Source organism: Bubalus kerabau, chromosome 17 (assembly GCF_029407905.1).
Source record: "Bubalus kerabau isolate K-KA32 ecotype Philippines breed swamp buffalo chromosome 17, PCC_UOA_SB_1v2, whole genome shotgun sequence".
In the NCBI taxonomy this organism is placed as follows: Eukaryota; Metazoa; Chordata; class Mammalia; order Artiodactyla; family Bovidae; genus Bubalus; species Bubalus kerabau.
In genome coordinates, this window is record NC_073640.1 from 50,249,304 (window position 1) to 50,270,132 (window position 20,829).

Consider the following 20,829-nt stretch of genomic DNA (forward strand, 5'->3'; position numbering starts at 1 on the left):
AACTGTTGATTCTTTAGTGTCTAGCACAGTACCTGGTACATAATAGGCTGTACAGTTGAGAAAAATACTAAGAACTTAGTAAATAATAATACTTAGGTTAAAGGAACGCTTTCAGGTTTTAAGGAAGAGGCATTTATGGATTGGTTTTCATGTCTGGAATTTGTTTACCTGTGGGGGAATGCTGTGAGTAACTAGGGGTAGTGGTAAAAGTAGCTATTAAATAATTGATACCGTGATACCATGAAATTATTTCCTGAGTCGTCAGTTTTACATGAAATTATCGACAATTGATGATCAAGGAGCTTGATGCATAGTGGAATGCTCACTGCCCTGTATACTTTTATAATGTTCAGTTTATTACATTCTTACAACCTATAAAGACACAAATTTTCTTAAACATTTAGACATTGATCACAAATGCAGTTCAGAGAAGGCAATGGCACCCCACTCCAGTACTCTTGCCTGGAAAGTCCCATGGATGGAGGAGCCTGGTGGGCTGCAGTCCATGGGGTTGCGAAGAGTCAGACATGACTGAGCGACTTCGCTTTCACTTTTCACTTTCATGCATTGGAGAAGGAAATGGCAACCCACTCCAGTGTTCTTGCCTGGAGAATCCCAAGGATGGGGGAGCCTGGTGGGCTGCCGTTTATGGGGTCGCACAGAGTCGGACATGACTGAAGCGACTTAGCAGCAGCAGCAGCACAAATTCAGTTATCCCCCTAAAACAGTTTAGGCTTCTATTAGCAAAGGAAATAGACAGAATATACAGTTTTCACAAATTTTATTACTATACTTATAGTCAAAAGCTATTGTAAAGCAACAGTGATATGGATTTAGTCCATTTCTATGTTATTTCTGTGATTTTACTTCCTTTCTGTTGTTATGCTGATTTTAATATCTTCCCCAAATTACTATAAATTCTGTAAAATTACTTTGTTTGCTTTTTTTTGGATTACAGTTTTCTTAAGTCAAGATTCATTAACCCCAAAAGTTTTCTCAAACTAGACAAGATGAGAGGATCTGGTTTATCAATCAAATGTTTCTTGGTCAGGACTTGGGACCTGATTGTACAATCCAAGATCACTGAAAATTGGTTTGACCAATGTATATCCAAATTAAAATGCATATGACCAGCTTTTAGAAATTAATCATTCAGAATTCATATACAGGTAAAATGATATATTAATATGTACAAGGATATTTACTATAGCATTGTTTGTTATAGTGAAAGACAGGAAACGACCCAAATGATAATTGGCAGCAGATTGGTTGGATAAATTAAAGTGTATCCATTTAATAGAATCCAATGTAAGCTAAGAGAATTAATTATGTATCTTTGAATGTACTAGTTGAGATCTGGTCCAAGATACTTTTAAGTAAAAATAGCAATGTGTTTAACAGTGTATGGGCTTCCCTGCTGGCTCAGAGGTAAAGAATCCTCCTGCCAATGCAAGAGACGCAGATTCAATCCCTGGGTCAAGAAGATCCCTTAGAGAAGGAAATGGCAACCCACTCTAATATTCTTCCCTGGGAAATCCCATTGGCAGAGGAGGCTGGAGGGGTACAGTCCATGTGGACACAAAAGAATCAGATATGACTTAGTGACTAAACAACAACAACATAACAGTGTATACAATATGCTGCAATTTGTAATTTTTAAAAAGTATATCTTTGTGTATATGAATATACATACAGGGCTTCCCTGGTGGCTCACCTGGTAAAGAATCTGCTTGAGTATATATACAAGCTATATTCTCTAAGCTATATCAAGTGGTCCAAATCTGTCCTGTTGTAGTCAAGGCCTGAGGTTTCTGGAGTAGGGGTAATTAGAGATTTGCCCATTCTTTTCACAAATCCCTCCAGTGTTTGTGTGAAGTAAGCAGAGGGGAAATTATCATACTGGGAGCTGTGAGGCAAGTGGCATCTTGTATAACTTCTTTCTGTCTTCTCCAGCTCTGCTTCTTTCCAAAAAAGGAGCCCAGAGAAGAACTGGTCCTTTTCTGCAAATATCAAAGCCATGGCTCAGGTGAGATGCCGTTTCTTTCTGCTCAGATAGAGTCATTTTTACCCCTAGTACATGTAAATATTTGCCTTCCTTATCATGATGCTTTTTGGTGTTTTAAAACAACAGCAGCCTTCAGACAGTTCAGTTATACACAGTGTCAAAGTTCTCTTACTTTTGCTCTAAAGAAAAGGTCTCTAATAAGCCAATTCAAAAATTGCTCTCTTGGTAGAGATATTTATAGAAAAATATAAGTGGTTAGATAATCATTTAAAAAAAGGAAAGAATATCTGGTTAAAGATCTTTTATACTCTTAGATACAGGTAACTGTTCAAGGGCTAAAGGGTTAGATACCAAGTTTCTCTAAAGAAGTCTTAATCAAATTAAAATCCATTAGAAAATTGCTTACGGATTTCACCATAAATCCTGATTTGTTCCCACATACTGTGAATTGTATAATATAAAAACAATCTGACTAAGACTAGGTTTGGAAAAAAATTTTTTGCACTGGTTAACATGGTCTGAACATGGTCCCCCTTCAGGAACCTGACCCTTATTTCCTCTCAAAACAACCCAGTACCCTCCACAGTTCCTTCTTTTAAATAACATTTACAATTTCATTTAATAAGTCTTTCACTGTCTTCTGTCAGATTTGTGTCAGAAATCTTGGCAGAACACAAATGTGTTTTCCATTAGTTAATGAATCTGATTTTCTTTGACAGTGATTGATGGGATGGAGGTGGGTAGGATAATTAGGCACCTCATAGGAAAAAGCCCTGATCATTTCCACAGACCTAGATTTTCCAGGAAGAAAATTTATGGGATGGTTTTGTTTGATGTCATTCTTAATACACAGAAAGGTCTCTTAATGTATGAGCCCTTCAGGTTTGGGGGTATGACTGGTGGTTATAAAAGTCTTACGTAAAACTCAGACACCCCGTGAGACCATCCATGATAAAATAGACTTCAGTAATGCCATTGTGTGAAGCTGGATCATGCTCTGTCAATTTCCTGTAGCTTAGGAACAATGGGTATTTACATCGAGCAATGGGCAGTTTTAGGTAAAATTGGACTAACGTTGGGAAGGTCTTTAAAGATCACCTTCAGCCTCAATGTCCGAAAGCAAAGGAGAAGTCATTTATTTCCATATTACAAAATATTCAGTGAAAAAAAAAATGCTTATAAAAAGAATTTGTTTAACAAGAAATAACTCTTATTATATAGTTTATAATAGTGTGACATTGGAATGGATCAGTCTTGAATTATATGCAAATTTAATTTTCTAAGATAAAATATTTTTTAAAGCTATTTTGTACATGTTCACGAATAAAGTAGGGCTATTTCATTCTGGCCCCACTACCAGTTCCATTCCCAAAGCTGCCTTCAATTCTTGAATATTGATTATCGGTTTTACTCGTTATCTTTTGACTTACTGCAGAATGGAAAGGACATTATACTCATATATTGCACCCTTCACTTCCTCTGATCCTGTTACTATATCATGATTTTTGGTTAAATCGATAGTGTACACATTGTCACAACTGCAAGTATCCCTCACTGCTGAGCCAGATCATGGCTTTATTCTGTTACAGCCTTTCATTTTTCCTGGGGTTAATTGCTTTTTCCCCTCATTTGCTTACTTGTCCATGTATTTATATCCAAAATCTCCAAATCACTGCCACATGCAAGTCAGTATGTTTTCTGTCTGATCAAATACATCAATTCCTTTGAACATGGAAACTTCCATCCCTGTTCCCTTTTTCACCCTGCTCCCATTTTGTCTAGTTGCTCTCTAGGCCTGTTTCTCAGACTTTCCCTTTTTTCCCTGGGATTTTCCTTCTCTTTTCCTGTGCTAATTTACATATTTATTGAATCTCATGTCTTCCTCTTCTCTGGTTTACTCTCTGATTTTGGTGGAGCACAACCTCTGATAGTTTCCTGAGAAATTGTGCTTGAGTCTTTTCATGTCTGGGAGTTTCTTTTTTCAGTTGTTATGACAGAATGACAATTTGGTTATAGAATTCTAGGTCAGAATTTCTTTTCTTTTGGGTGGAGGGGCGTGCCATGGCAGCCTGTGAGATTTAGTGCCCCAACCGAGGATAGAACTTGTGCTTCCTGGTTCTGGGGGGCGTTGGGAGCATGGAGTCTTAACCATTGGACTGCCAGGGAAGTCCCCAGAATTTCTTCATCAGCATGTTGAAGAATTGTTCTTACCATTTCTTATTTTTAGTGGTTTTCTTAAGAACCCCATTGCCTCTGTGATTCTTGATGGCTTGTATCCAGCCTGCTCTCCTCTGGATGCTTTTAATGTCTTCTCTTTTCCCTTATTCTGAAATTATACTCTTAGCTGTTTTAGAAAAGAAACTCACATGTATTCATAACATAGCATTTGCAAAGTGTTTGTATATACTACCTCATTGAATTGGGAAACTCATCTTGGCTGGATTTTATACCTCCCCAGACTTAGCTGGATAACAGAAGTGCCCAACTATCCACAAGTAGTTTTGCCTGGAGGAAACAGAATGACTTGGAAGCATAGTGATTCAGTCCTGTTTATTGGTTTACAGTCCTCCAGAGGCATCCCATTCAGTTCCACTCTGTGTGCTTGCTATTTTCAATTCTTCTTTTATTTTTTTTCTTCTCTCTTTCCTTCACAAAAACACATGTTTTTATTAATCAAACCTAATTTTTAAAAATTTAACATGGTTGTTGTTCCAGGAGTCAGTGATGTTCAGTGATGTGTCCATAGACTTCTCTCAGGAGGAGTGGGAATTCCTGAATGATGATCAGAGAGATTTATACAGAGATGTGATGTTGGAGAATTACAGCAACCTGGTTTCAATGGGTAAGGACATCCATAATAATTTAGATTCTGCCCTGAGAAGGTCTACTTCCTCTGGTGTTATACTCACCTACTTTTCAAGTAACCATTTGCGTTTCTATCTACATCCTGTTCCCAGAGGAATATTTTTAATCTTGTAGAGCTAGAAAGAGGAAGCTGCACTGAGTTGTGAGGAAAGTTTCAAGTGCTCTATTATGTTTCATAAATCTGATGTATCTTCCTTTGACTCTTTCTTAATAATGAAAGGACTGGATTTGAATTCTGGGACATTCTCAACATAAACCTCTCCTTACTTCTTTTGTAAGCAGGACATTCTATTTCTAAACCAGATGTGATCTCCTTCTTGGAGCAAGGGAAGGAGCCCTGGTTGGTTGACAGAGAACTAACAAGAGACCAGTGGCCAGGTAAGTGAGGTATGGCAGGTGATGACCCAATCAGTCAATGGAGAGATTGCACCTTCGAAATGCAGTCTGGGAAGCTTCCCTTAAAAACTTTAGGCCTGTTGTGCAAAAAGTAAGCCTTTTCAGCATGATCTTTCAAATGACCTTACCTTTTCCCCTTACTTAACACACTCTGCCTGCTCGTCTCTTATGCTTCTGTCCCAATTCTAATGAGCCGATGCCCTCCTCCACCTTCTCTAATAATACGTCTTTCTATGCATAATTTGAATCTACTTCCTTATCAGCTTCTCATCCTCTTTTGTACTTAGTCTTCAAAGAGCATCACTGTCTCCTCAAATACTATTTTTTTCTACATTACCAAAGACTCACTTCCTCTAGAGCTTATAAGATATAGTAGATATACTCATTGGTTCATTCGTACTTTTAATGAACATTTGCTGATTTTCTAATGTGTGTGAAGTACTCTGCTAGGTACAGAAAGATTAAAAAACAAGTAAGTGGGAATTCCCTGGCAATCCAGTGGTTAGGACTCTGCACTTCCACTGTAGGGGGCACAGGTTCAATCCTTAGTCAGGGAACTAAGATCCCTCAAGCCACTGGCGCAGCCAGGAAAAAAAAAAAAGAATAAGCAGTTTCAGAGTTTATAGCTTACTGTTTATAACTCGTAAAATGTAGAAGCATGAAAGAGGTTAAAATAGGGAGCTCAGCAGAAAGGAGGGGCTAAAGAGGTAGAAGAGGAGTTGATCCACATAGCTGTCATAAGAGGGAGATTTGAGCATACATGTCATTGAGTTTAGAGTGCTTGAAAAAAGAATCTGTGCTTCCATTGAGATCTTAGGGCTAACAAAGATAAAGAAAAAAAGAAAGAAAAAAAAAAAACAAGACAGCATATTCCTTCATTCAGTATATATTTTGTGTGATTTTTAAGAAATTTCTATTTTACATTGAAGCATAGTTGATTAACAATGTTGTGTTAGTTTCACGTGTACAGCAAAGTAATTCCATTATACATATATGTGTATCTATCTTTTTCAAATTCTTTTTCCATTTAGGTTATTACAGAATATTGAGCAGAGTTCCCTGTGCTGTCTAGTAGGTCCTTGTTGGTTATCTGTTTTAAATATAGCAGGGTATACATGTCAATTCCAAACTCCCAGTCCATCACCCCTTCCTATCCTTCCCCCCTGGTAATCATAAGTCATTCTCTAAGCCTGTGAGTCTGTTTATGTTTTGTATATAAGTTCATTTGTATCATTTTTTTTTTTTTAGATTCCACATATAAGCAATATTATAGGAAATTTTGTCTTTCTCTGTCTGACTTACTTCACTTGGTATGATAATCCTCAGGTCCAGCCATGATACTACAAATAGCATTATTTTGTTCTCTTTAATGGCTGAGTAATATTCCATTATATGTATGTATCATATCTTTATCCATTTATCTGTTGATAGATCAGTATATGTATATTGAATACCTATTGCATGCCCAGCACTACTCTCAACACTTGAAATTAGAGCAGTGAGTAGAATATGCAGAATGTCTATTCCCAGAGTTTACTCTCAGCTGCAGGGAGAGATACACAAATAAATGAATATATAATGGTAAGTGCTGAAAAGAGTAAGTGGAGAAGTGGAGATGCTATTTTATGTGAGAGGGTACAAGAAACTTTCCAATAAGGTGACATTGAGACAGAGACCTGAAAAAGTATAGCTGTAAATCAGTGTATGTGATTACTAGGAAGAACATTCCAGAGGAAGCCAAACATTGAAGGGCCTCAGGCAGGTATGCACTGGCTGTGTGTGGGGAGCAGCCAGGAGGCGGATGCTTCTTCTACCCCAGTTGTTATTCAGGTACTTTCAAATGCAAGATCTCTTGTCACTTCACCCTTACATAACCTCAATATGTAATTCTAAAAAACATGGACGTTTTCTCCCTTACATAACTTGACTGCTTTGTCATCCCCAATAACTTTTACACTGATTTCTTGGTACATTGGATTGTTTCAGTGTCATTCTACTGAGTACTAGTGAGAGGGGACATTTTCACCTTCATGGTGCTACTGTCTCTAACATGTTCACTACTATATTTTACACTTTTTATCTATTACTGCTGTAATTCTCCTCAGTCAATTTTTATGGACTTTATGAAATAAAAACATCATATACCCATTTCCATGGGGTGTTTTGTACTTCATAAATTTTAATTTGGATTGGCATCTTTTAAAAAAATGTTTATTTGGCTGCATCCAGTCTTAATTGCTGCACTCAGAATCTTGTTGCATCCTGTGGAATCTTCCATTATGGCACACCAGCTCAGTAGTTCTGGCATGTGGGCTTAGTTGCTCTGTGGCATGTGGGATCTTAGCTCCCCAACCAGGGATCAAACCTGGCTTCCCATGTACTGCAAGGCGGATGTTTAACCCCTGGACCATCAGGGAAATCCCTGGATTGGCATCTTTAAGTGTATGCTCTAATGTGTTTGCAGTCATCTCTTTTGTGGTTATTACAGTTTCTGATTTTAGAAAATTAACTGACCTCTACAAATTTCATAGATATATTGTTCTTTTAAAAAAATTATTTTGCTATATTTTTAAATAATTTTATTTATTTATTTATTTTTGGCTATGCTGGGTCTTCATTGCTGTTCGGGCTTTTCTCTAGTTGTGGCTAGCGGGGGCTACCCACTGGTTGCGGTGCTCAGGCTTCTCATTGCAGTGGCTTTTCTTGTTGTAGAGCACAGGCTCCAGGGCTTGCAGGTTTCAGTGGTTGTGGCACACAGGCTTTGTTGCTCTGCAGCATTGTGGGCTCTTCTAGGATCAGGGATCAGACCTGTGTCTCCTGCTTTGGCAGACATTCTTTACCACTGAGCCACCAGGGAAGCCTCTCTGCTGTTTGTTTGTGTTTTTTTTTTTTTTTGGCTGAAGTGATTTTAATCTAAAGATGAAAGACTGTTTATACTCAGAATACATTACAAACTTGGTTTTAAATTAGATTTGAGTCTAGAACAGGACTCTCAATGATTCCAGAACACAATGTGGAAGTGCAACAGTTAGGTGATGACTTCTTAATTGTTCAAGGGGATAAAGATCTTCAAATATGGATGGAAATTAATCTCTAAGAGTTATTCTCCTTTATAGACTACAATATTATTGTCGGTTTCATATACTTTTACTTTATAAAGAACTCCCACGGGAAGAAATTTCTGGAGGTTTTCCCAGATATATACGGCTACATTTTCTGTTGTGCTTACAATGTCTGCAAAATACGACACATCTAGATCCAGATCCTTATGATCAAGGGGCTTCATAATCGCCACCTTTATAATTGTGCCCATGGCCATTTGGGTTGTTGCACTTCCCAAATAATTTCAAGTTTTCTTCATTACTAAGAGATTTGCTGTGTAGGCGGTGGGTTGCGCTGAAGGAGACGAGGCGCGACACGCGCCCGCCGGCAAGGGCCCGACCCTGCCCCATTCATGGCGTCCTCACCTCTCGGCCCGCCGCCAGCCTGGATGGGCAGAGTCCCCTCTGCTGTTTTTAATAACATCTAAATCCATTTTAAAGTTCTTTTACAATAAACTATAAATTGAGAGTCCAACTCAATCCCCTCTCCCCTGCCCCTAATGGCTTATTTTAGCACCATTTATTCAACAGCTGCTTATGTCATCGTTGTTTTATCTGCCTGTTCGTTGGAAGTTCTGGTTTATGTTAATACTTTGTATTTCAGGGCCTCTTTCTATTTCTTTGCTCCAACTATACACTTGTACCTTCAGAGATAGATATGCCCAGCAGACAGTTTAATATATTTTAATTCTTTTTATTGAGAATTATCTTAAATACAGAAAGGTAACAAACCATAGGTAGACATTCAAACAGTTATAAAATGAATTCACATGGAAACATCACTCAGATTTCAAGAACTTACAACACTGTCAGCACATCTCTCTATGTCCACAGTATCTTTGTGTCCCTTTTTGCTTTTACCAAGTAAGAGAGCCACCACAACAATATAGTTCAGTTTTGAGTTTGAATTTTATATACATAGAATCTTACTATATATACTTTTATGTTGCTTTTTATTAATCATTTTGCTGTTAAGATTCATACATACATATTATTTCTTATAGTCAGAGTTGATTTATTCAATTATACCAATATACTACAGTTTATTTTTCAGTTCTACTTTTCATAGGGAGTTAGGTTGTTTCCACTTTTTGACAGTTAAAAATTGCTACTATGAACATTTTCCATGTGATTTGAGTAGGAGAGAAATGAATGGATCACATGGCATCATATCTTTACTTGTCCAGTTTTCAACTTTTTTTTAAGTTCTCAGGTTTTGTTTTGTTTTAATACTGTTACTTAGTTTTGCCTGTGCTGGGTCTTCATTGCTTTGTGCAGGCTTTCTCCAGTTGTGGTGAGCAAGGGCTACTTTTCATTGTGTTATGTGGGCTTCTCATTGCAGTGGCTTCTAGAAAGCATGGGCTTAAGTAGCTGCAGCTCCTGGGCCCTTGGAGCGCAGGCTCAGTAGTTGTGACACATGGGCTTAGCTTTTCTGCAGCATGTGGAATCTTCCCTGACCAGGGATTAAACCCATGTCCCCTGCATTGGCAGGTGGATTTCTATCCACTGTGCCACCAGAGAAGTTCTCCACTTTTCTTTAATGCCTATACTAGATTACAATCCACCAGCAGTATATGGGAGCTCCCATTGTTGCCTATGCTTCCTAATGTATTATCAAACTTTGATTTTTATCAATTGCTGAACATATATAGTGATACTTCAGTGTGGTTTTAGTTTGCATTTCCCTTTTTACTGATGAGCTTGAAGACATTTTCATATCATTGGTTTTTTGAAATTCTTCTTTAGCTAATTGCCTGTTCAAGTCTTTCTTACCTGTTTTTCTGTTGGATTGCCTGTGTTTTTAATGATGTGTAAGAGTTCTTTATATATTTTGCTTATTGAGTATATTCCATGTTCTAAAAATTGTTAATGTCTTCTTCCACTCTGAGTTATCTTTTAGTGCTCTTTATGGTTTCTTTTTGTGAACAAAAGTTCTTAATTTTGGTCAGATTTATCAGTCTTCTGTTTTGGGCTTCACACTTACTTGGTCTTATGTAGGAAATTCTTCCTTGGCCTATTTCTGAATCTGATTTATAATATATAAACAGAATCACACTATCTGTACTTTTTGTTCCATTTAAGAAAATTTTTATTATTGTGAAGATACTCTTTTATGTTTTCTTCTTGATGTCTGATTGTTTTTCCTTTATAAACTTTTCCTCTAAGGGGCTAAATTTTTACTGTAATACATTCAGGTGTGGTTACCTTTATTTCTCCATATTTTGTTTCTGGTTGTATTTTTAAATCCAAGAATTTATATCTTTTTCTGGTGAGAGGAAATCCTTGGCAGTCATCTCTTTAAACATTTCCTTGCTACCATTTCCTCTTTTCTCTCTTGAGCTCCTATTAAACAGACAATAAAACATCTGGATCACCTCTGATGTTTTAAATTCTTCATCTCTTTTTCTATTTGTGCTGCCTTTACATAGAATTCCTTACTTTGATACTACTCTACATAAGCTAGATAACCAACAAGGACCTACTGTATAATGCAGGGAATTCTACTCAGTATTATGTGACAACCTATATAAGAAAAGAATCTAAAAAAGAATGAATAGATGTATACATACATCTGTGTATACATTTTGCTGAGTCACTTTGTTGTACACCTGAAATTAACACAACATTGTAAATCAACTATACTCCAATAAAATCAAAATGTAAAAAAATGCAAAGATGAGAGCAAAAAAAACACAAAATTATTTGTATCAATTTGTATTGATTCATCAATATATACTTCAGTTATGACCTTTTGACTCTTCAACTTATCCACTAAGTTTTTTATTTAAAAAAAATAGTATAGTTATTTATATAGTACATGTACAACAGGATATATGTATCACATAATTAACATAAAATTCTAAGATAATAATATGTACATACCTAAATTTGCATATGTAAGATATTGGCTAGGAAGTATGCCTAAGAATATAAAGGAAGTATGCCTAAGAATATAATTGCTGGGTCTTGGCTTACTCTTTTTTTTTTTAGTTCTATTAATTGTCACTTCACTTTGAACATTTTAGGGGAAGAGTTACAGCGAATGGTATTTTTTTTCAGAGCTTATAGTCAGGTTTATTTTTTTTTTTAACTTTTTTTTATTTGGAGGATAACTGCTTTACAAATATACAACGGGCAAAGGACTGTCTTTAATAAGTACTGTTGAAAAAACTGGACTACTGTGTTACACCTTACTCAGAAATAACTTAATATGGATTAAAGACTTGAATATGAGACCTGAAGCCATAAAACTTCTAGAAAACAGAGGGAAAGCTCCTTGACATCAGTTTTGTAGTTTTTGGATACGACACCAAAGCCAAGACAACAAAAGCAAAAATAAATAGGATGACATCAAACTAAAAATCTGTATAGAAAAGGAAGCAATAAGCAAAATGAAAAGGCAGCCTACTGAATGAGAGAAAACATTTGCAAATCATGTATCTAACAAGGAGTTAATATCTAAAATATATATATAGAATCCTAACTCAATAGCAAAAAAAGAAAAAAAAAAGATACATTTAAGGAAATGTAGGGCTTCTCTGGTGGTGGAGGTTAAGAATCTGCCTTGCAAAAAAAAAAAAAAAAAAGAATCTGCCTTGTAGTGTAAGCGACACCAGTTAGAGCCATGGTCCAGGAAGATCCCACATGCCTTGGGACAGCTGAGCCCATGTGCCACAACTGATAAGCCTGCACTCTGGAGACCATGAGCCTGTGTGCTGCAAGGAGAGAAGCCACCGCAATGAGAAGCCCTCACTCCGCAACTAGAGAAAGCTCATGAGCAACAACAAAGAGCCAGCACAGCCAAAAATAAGTATAATGAAAAATAAAATGAATAAATAAATAAATAATAAAATAAAAATAAATAAAATGAAAATTTTACAACTGAAAAATACAGTGGCCTAAAATTTTGAAACTTACGGGATAGACTCACCAGGAGAATGGAGATAACAGAGAAAAATTAGTGAACTTGAAGAAAGACCAAAAGAAGTTATGCAATATGAATAACAGAAAAAAAGATCAAATAAAGAATGACTCAAGGGGAATTGTTTGGCAATCCAGTAGTTGGTTGGGATTAGGTGCTCTCACTGCTGAGGGCCGAGGTTCAATCCCTGGTTAGGGAACTACCATTCCACAAGCAGCACAGTGCTGCCAGAAAAAAAGGAAAAAGAATGACTCAGGGACATGTGGGATAACAACAGAGTTTTCATATTTATATCATTGAAGTCCCAAAAGGACCATAGAAAATGAAAGAACCATAAAAATAATGCATTACTTTTAGGGAAACAATGAGTGGAACAACTGGATTTCTCTTCATAAACCATGGACATCGGCAAAAGTGCAACAGTATTTTGTTGGTAAAGAACTGTCAACCCAGAATTCCATAGCCAGCAAAAACCTTTCAGGAATGAAAGAAAAATTAAGAAAAGGAATGTTGCAGGTGTACAGGGAAACTGAAACTCTGGCCTAGCATCCATGTGGGACTTGGAGATAATGAGAGAGAGTCCGTACCTTGTCTCAAAGGAGTGAGCACTTATTAAGTCTAGGAGACAGCTGTCATATGAGAACACAGACGTAATGCTGCCTGATAATCTGGTCCTTCAAGGAAAGCCAGAAATCCAGATTTCTGTATTTAATCTGATAACATCAACACGGGTAACTCATTTAAAACTTTAGAGAACTGTTGGGGCAATACCAAACACAAACACGTGAGTAGGATACAACCTGATCCATTGGGTTATTACTTATATGGAGTTTTCTTTTTCTTTGAACCTCAGAAATTCTACCAAGATACATCTAGTTAAAACTCTTTCCTCCTATATCCTGCTCAGCATAGAAAGGAACCATCTGATTACTAAGTTTTCTTCAACTCTGGCAATCTGTCTTAACTGTTGTTTTTGCATCATCACCATATTCTCCTTCTAGAACTCATATCTTACATTTATTTTATTTTCTATATAATTTTCTTACCCCATGACCCTATCATCTTTTCTTTTTTTTCTTTCAGTTACCATTTCTATTCTTTCTCTTCTGAAAATCTTTTTTTCAAGAGTTCATTCTAGTTTTAGTAATGATTGACTTTTCACTGGGGAATTTGAAGATTTGTCTTACTTTAAACCCTCTTCCCTTATTCTCCATACATAGTATATCACAATTTAATTATTCAGTTTGCTTAGTAACTATGTAAATTTTTTGTTGACAAGCTCTGTAGTCACATTTCACTCCTTGTACAACTTTTCTTTTCCATGAAGTTAAACTCTTAAGTGAGAACTGGTTAGTTTTCTGTTTATCTGTCAGTAATCTCTTTTCAGACACATCAGGTAGCTATGGTTTGTTTTTTAACTGAGACATCCCTCCTCTAATCCTCTGTTCTTCTTCCCCAGGTGTGGTGTAACACAGCTGTTATTTTAGAGTTTCCCTTTATTGTCATCCAGTGGATTCCTTAGGATCATCCCATTGATTCCCTTAACTCCTCCCCTTTGAATTCATTTTGATTCTCTTCTGTATTTGCATACCTTGGATTCTTGTCTATACCTAGTCTGTTGGATCTCCTGCCTTCCTTTTTCTTGATTTGTTTTTTACTATTCTTTTTTTAAGATTTATTTTATTTTTTGACTGTAGTAGTTCTTTGTTCCTGTGCACAGGCTTTTTCTGGTTGCTAAGAGTGGGGCTACTCTTCGTTGCGGTGCAGGGACTTCTCATTGCAGTGGCTTCTCGTTGTAGAGCGCAGGTGCTAGTGGACAGGCTTCAGTAATTGCAGCACGTGGGCTCAGTAGTTGCAGTGCACTGGCTTAGTTGCTCTGGGACATGTGGGATCTTCCCAAACCAGGGATCTAACCTGTGTCCCTTGCATTGCAAGGCAGTTTCTTAACCACTAGTCCACCAGAGAAGCCCTGTTTTCTTACTATTCTGAAGCAAAAAGCAACCAAGGAAAGAATGCAAAAGAAGTAAATAGAAAGTATATTTTCTGAATCCCTGCAAGAATAAAAATGTTTTCATTTCACCCTCATAATTTGATTGATAATTTGACTAGAAATATCAATTTAGGTTGAACAAGTGACTTCAACTTTTTGAAGGCATTGCTCCAAGGATTTCTAAAATCTTCTAGTATCTAGTGTTATTGAGAAGTCCAAAACCAATTCAGGTTCTTAATTCTTTTAAGTGGTGTATTTAAACTCTTTGGAAGCTTTTTACATTTATTATTTATTTGTGATGTTCTAATATTTCATGTTGAGGTATCATACTGATTTTTTTTTTTCGTTTGGCTAGACACTCACTCATTCTGGAACTAAAACTCTGTGTAATTTTCTACTATTATTTTGTTGAAGGTTTGTTCCGTATTGTTTTCTCTTTTCCTCTATTTGATAGATCACTTTTTAGGTCCAGTGCTTGCCATCATGTCTGACACATAATACGAACTCATTAAATTTTTTGAATGATTGAACACTCATAATTCAGATCTTAAATTTCTTGTGCTACCCCTATAATTTTTTTTTTTAATTGAAGTACAGTTGATTCACAATGTTATGTTAGTTTCTGGTAAACAGTGAAGTGAGTCAGTTATTCATATATATACACATATTCTTTTTCATATTCTTGTCATTATGCTTTACTACAGGATATTGAATATAGTCCCCTAGGCTATACCTTGCTGTTTATCTCCTTTATATATAGTAGTTTGTATCTGCTCTTTCCCCCCACCCCCAGTTTCCATCTCTCTTTTTATGTTATACTTTCTGTGAGGTTTTATTAAGTTCTCATCTTTGTATTTTTATAAAATACAAAGAAAGAAATTCTTCTTTCAGTATTTCTTTTCCTAGCATCACTCTCTTATGGGACTGTCATATAATATTATTTTTAGAAGCATAGGTTTTCTGAATTTTGGCATTTTTTTTCCCCTTTGTTGTCTCTCCTGAGTTCTTATTTTCTGTTTATTTTAAGCTCTGATGTTCAATATTCTCCTGAAATAGCTAGTGACTCAAGGCCTATTTGGGCTTCCCTGGTGGCTCACTTGCCAATGCAAGAGATGCAGGTTTGATCCCTGGGTCGGGAAGATCCCCTGGAAAAGGAAATGCCAACCCACTCCAGTATTCTTTCCTGGAGAATCCTATGGATAGAAGAGCCTGGTGGGCTACAAATAGTCTACAGGGTCGCATAGAGTCAGACACAACTTAGCAACTAAACAACAACGTAATTTGATCAGAGGATCATAGGAGGCCTTTAAGTAGAGATTTGGAAAGTATGACCTTTAAGTAGAGATTTGAAAAATGAATAATAGTTATCAAGGCCAAGTTGATAACAATAATTATCAAGAGTAAAAGAAAATACCTCCAAACATAAGAAAAAAGACCTAGAAAGGTCTAAATAGAGACTAATAGCTAGGGGCACTTGAAGAACTACTAAATAGGGCCAGTGTGAATGAAGCTTAGAAACCAAAATGGAATAGGGTGAGTGAGATTTGGTTGAAAGGCAGGCAGGAGCCAGATCATTCAAAGCTTTGTAAACCATATTCAGGAGTTTGGCTTTTATTGTGAGAGCAATGTAACCATCAAAGAATTTTAAGCAGAACAGTGGCAGGATAATGCAATTCTAGTGACATGGATTCAAGATTACAAAATCAGGATTACAAAGCTCAAGTTGGGGGAAGTAGGTAAGAGGGTATTCTAGTAGTCCAAGAAAGAGCTATTTCATATTACATGTTATATTGTATATAAAGGGAAGAGTTTAGGATATACATGGGGCAAAATTAGACAGTATTTGCTAAATAATTACATGAGAGGAAGAAGATGGTGCTAGAATGATCTTCACTTTTTTTACTTGAAATTTTCTCTCTGGATCAATAGTGTGGTCTTCAAAACATTTCACTTGCCAACATCTCCATTTTTGTATGAAAATCCTTCCATAATATTACCTCCCAAATGCTAAATATGTATTTTACACCAAATATTTTTTCATATAGTATTCCTAGTCCTCAAAATGATCATAAGAGTTAGTTATTTCTATCATATAGACAGACTATTGGGGGCTCAGAAAGATGAACTAATGTGTCCAAGAAAACAAAGCGGGTAATTAACTGAGTCTGAGTTCAGAATTCATCTTATACCTCTGTTCTTTCAATAGCAATACACTGCCTCCCATTATGTTCTTTTCCCTTATCTTTGAACCTACAGATACCCTTCCTGTCCGTCGGTCATCACTACTAAGTGCTTGTACACTTGTTAAGTCCTCTCCTTTTTCTCCCACAGTTCAGAATCACAGAATTCCAAGGCCTAGTATTGTCATCAGACCCCCAACATATACCATGTCCAGCTACAAAAATATCTTCCCTATAGTATATATGAACTCATATATACTCATATAGTATAATGAACTCATGCTAGGTTCATTCAGTACTTGACTTTTCTTAAGGTATTCTCCTGTCTGGATTGGTACCTTCTATTTCCCTATCATTGATTAAAGAGAAACTAAGGCTCTAGTTACTTAATCTAGAATTTTTCAGTGATGGTAGAAGTGTCTTATGTTTCTGATTTCCAGTATGGTAGACACTAGACACATTTGGCTGTTGAACACTTCATATGTGGGTAGTGCCACGGAGGAACTGAATTAGAATTTTTAATTTTAATTATATTAAATTTAAATAGACATGTGCTAGTGGCTACTGCAGTGGACAACACAGAACTAAGCAGGGTCTGGCAAACTTCTTCTTAAAGGGCTAGATAGTAAATATTTTAGATTTGCAGTCAATATGGTCTCTGTTGCAACCAGAACTCATAAACAGTCATAGATAATACATAAATAAGTGTGACTCTGTTCCAGTTAGAAAATTATTGCAGGGCTGAAGTCCATAGTTTGCCAGCCCCTGGACATTTTTCCTTAGACATGTTCATTTAATCCTGACAACAGGACTTCCCTGGTGGTCCAGTGATTAAGCCTAGAGTTCCATCCTTGGGCGGGAATTTAAGATCCCACATACCATGCGGTGGCCAAAAAAAAAAAAAAAAAATATATATATATATATATATATGCTGACAACAACTCTATTAAGTAGATATGATCCCACTCCAGTATTCTTGCCTAGGAAGCTCCATGTTCAGAGGAACCTGGCAGGCTACAGTCCCTGGGGTCGCAAGAGTTGAACTCGACTGAGCGACTGAACAGCAACATGGATGTGTGTTCTTTTAATCTCTGGCTGTAATCTTACTCACTCAACCTAAGCTGCTGGCCATTATTCTTGACACTTTTTTGAGTGATAAGACAACAGTCTCTGATCCAAGCGTACAGAGGCAGGAAGAATAGAGAAGTAGAATGATGAGGCAGTTTTGTTATTTTTGTGGTAACTTTATAGCCTTTTAAATTTATATACTGTATTCTTAAACATCTCCCTGCAAAAGACTGACCTATATAACAATCTAAATGTGACTGAATTTTTTGTCTACTACAAAGTGGGAGAGAATTCCCTTTGTAAAACTATGAATCCAAATAAATGACTGTTTACCAAAAAAAATAGGTACGATCATTTCCTTTCCTTTATAGTTCATGCTGTGGGATGTTCTTATATGCGTGTTTGTGTATGCTGTGAGATTTTGTGTGTGTGTATGTATGATTAGAGTCATCCTGTAACAAGGAAGTTTAAGGCATCTGTGTATTTAGAAACCTCCCCTAAATAATTCTGATATATAGCAACATTTAGAAACCAGACTTACTTCCTACCTTTATCTTACTATGTCATCTCTCCTCACTCTTTCTTTCTCATCCAGGTTTAAAAAATTCAGTTTAGTTTCTTTCATTTTAATTGAAGTTTTTATTTCTCCAAACAAGGAAAATGTGAGTGATTGCTTTCATCTTTTCTTTCAGTCCTGGAGTCAAGATGTGAGACCAAGAAATTATTTCTGAAGAAGGAAATTTATGAAATAGAGTCAGCCCAGTGGGAGTTAATGGACAGACTTACAAGACACGACCTTCAGTGCTCCAGTTTCAGAGATGAATGGGAATGTAATGGCCAGTTTGAGAAACAACATGGCTCTCAGGAGGGACATTTCAGTCAACTGATATTCACCCATGAAGGCATGCCTACTTTTAGTCAACATCCATCCTTTACATTACAGCAAATCATGAATAATAATAAAGAGAAATACTGTGCAACTAAGGAATATAGGAAAACCTTCAGACATGACTCACAGCTTACCACACATCAGATCATCCATACTGTTGAGAAACCCTATGAGTGTAAGGAATGTGGAAAGGCCTTTAGACATCCCTCAAGACTCAGTCATCATCAGAAAATTCATTCTGGTAAGAAACCGTTTGAATGTAAGGAGTGTGGAAAAACCTTTATTTGTGGCTCAGACCTTACCCGACATCACAGAATTCACACTGGTGAGAAACCCTATGAATGTAAGGAGTGCGGGAAGGCCTTCAGCAGTGGCTCCAACTTCGCTCGACATCAGAGAATTCACACTGGTGAGAAGCCCTATGAATGTAAAGAATGTGGGAAGGCCTTCAGCAGTGGCTCAAACTTTACTCAACATCAGAGAATTCATACAGGGGAGAAACCCTATGAATGTAAGATATGTGGGAATGCCTTTAGTCAAAGCTCGCAACTTATTAAACATCAGAGAATCCACACGGGTGAGAAACCCTACGAATGTAAGGAATGTGAAAAGGCTTTTCGTTCTGGCTCAGACCTTACTCGACATCAGAGAATTCATACTGGTGAGAAGCCCTATGAATGTAAGATATGTGGGAAAGCCTATTCTCAGAGTTCACAACTTACTAGTCATCATAGAATTCATACTAGTGAGAAGGCCTATGAATATAGGGAATGTGCAAAGACCTTTAATTATGACTCACAACTGGTTCAACATCAAAATTTGTACTGGTGATAAACACAGAATATACAAAATGTGTGCGAAGGCTTCTGTTTACAGCTCAAAACTATTTAACATCAACTACTCAACAAAAGAGAATTTATCTTAATATTAATCCCTCTAAATAGAATAAGATAGAAACATCTTATTTGTTGACTACAGCTTGTTCAGCCCAAGAAAAATCATGTAGGAGAAATACCCTATGAGTAGAATACATTTTGGAAGGCCTTTTAATAAAATCTACTTCTCAGTCTAGTAAATATTCAAAATGACAAGAGCACTTCGTGCATCTTTCTAACCTTATCTTAAACATCAGAGAATACATACAGAAATGTAATCCTGTAATTTTCATATTCCCCCCATTTTTCCTATAGTTGTTATATTCTCAATCTTTTAATCCATTAAAATTTACATGACTGTAAAGTCCATCTGTTTACAGCATAGTTGGTAAAATACCTTTTATTTTTAAGATACTTTTAATACCCAAGAGAAATGACCTCTTTATTTTTGAAGATGGCTTACTCTTTTTACTCTTTACAAAACTTAGACTTTTCTTATAAAACATTCATGAATAACTTACCACCCAGTAAATGGAGATCCTTTACTATCCTTTTGCTGTTTGCTTGTGTTGCTATAATGTCATATCATCAAGTCCCTATTGATAGACATTGTCATTTCCTCCAGTTTTTGCCATTAATACACAGTGCCCTGGTGCACATTCTCCCTAGACATATTTTTGTATCATGTCTTATTTTAATTGCTGAAATAATGCATCTATATTTTGCCTATAATAGATTAAAACATTACAAATAAGACCTTTGACACTATCCTTGTTCCCATATTGCTTCCTAAAGGATAGTCTTTATTTGTTTAGTATTTATTCTTCCTGAGCATTTTCCTATGTTTCTATACATATATTTCTCGGTAGAAATGATAAAAATGGGGATAATTATAATACCTACCTCAGAATTCTGTGTGAGGATCAAATAAAGACACACAAAGTGCTTAGAATTGTGCCTGTCCTATAATACAGACTGTTGTTAATTGTATTCATCATTATCACTTTACTAGTATTATATGTTGAAAAGCAACTGTTTGTACAGACCATACTCAACATCAGACAGGATATATAATTGACCTATTGAGGGTCATGAATTAAGGAATTTTCTATCATTTACTTCCTGTGGAACATGAATTAATCCTGGGTGTTGGTGCAGAAAGTAATATGTGTAATGAGTAGCAAAGGCTGTGTATTCAGACTGGTATCCTTTCTACTACATTAAAAAATAGCTAATGTAAAGACAGACAATAATATAGACAAACATTGCTGACACTGGTGAAAAAGTATGAAAAGACAAACAGCCCTATGTTTGAAAATAGATATGCATACATATAAAGAGAAGCTTTACAGTTACCAATTTTAAATGTTACACTGAATACAGTGCTTCCAATACATTTGAAAACCTAAACCAAATTTTTTACAAAAATAAAAATTACCAGTATTGACACAGGGAATTAGAACTCTCGGGAAACTCTTATAAAAAGATAAAAGGGGAAATTTAGTGTGAGTTACAGTAGCTTCCCTGGTGGCTCAGTG

At 36.3% G+C, this 20,829-nt stretch overlaps 1 protein-coding gene and 1 pseudogene across 1 annotated transcript in view; one reads left to right on the forward strand and one right to left on the reverse strand.

Annotated features, from left to right (window-relative positions):
- LOC129630640 (uncharacterized) overlaps nucleotides 1-20,829 on the forward strand; it is a 58,565-nt gene that overhangs the window by 8,635 nt on the left and 29,101 nt on the right. The window contains exons 2-5 of the mRNA XM_055551146.1: nucleotides 1,954-2,026; nucleotides 4,721-4,847; nucleotides 5,150-5,248; nucleotides 18,220-19,237. Of these exons, the coding sequence (XP_055407121.1) occupies nucleotides 1,954-2,026; nucleotides 4,721-4,847; nucleotides 5,150-5,248; nucleotides 18,220-19,237 (1,317 nt within the window). The remainder of the gene's footprint in view (nucleotides 1-1,953; nucleotides 2,027-4,720; nucleotides 4,848-5,149; nucleotides 5,249-18,219; nucleotides 19,238-20,829) is intronic.
- Nucleotides 8,339-8,722, reverse strand: LOC129631978 (6-pyruvoyl tetrahydrobiopterin synthase-like; annotated as a pseudogene).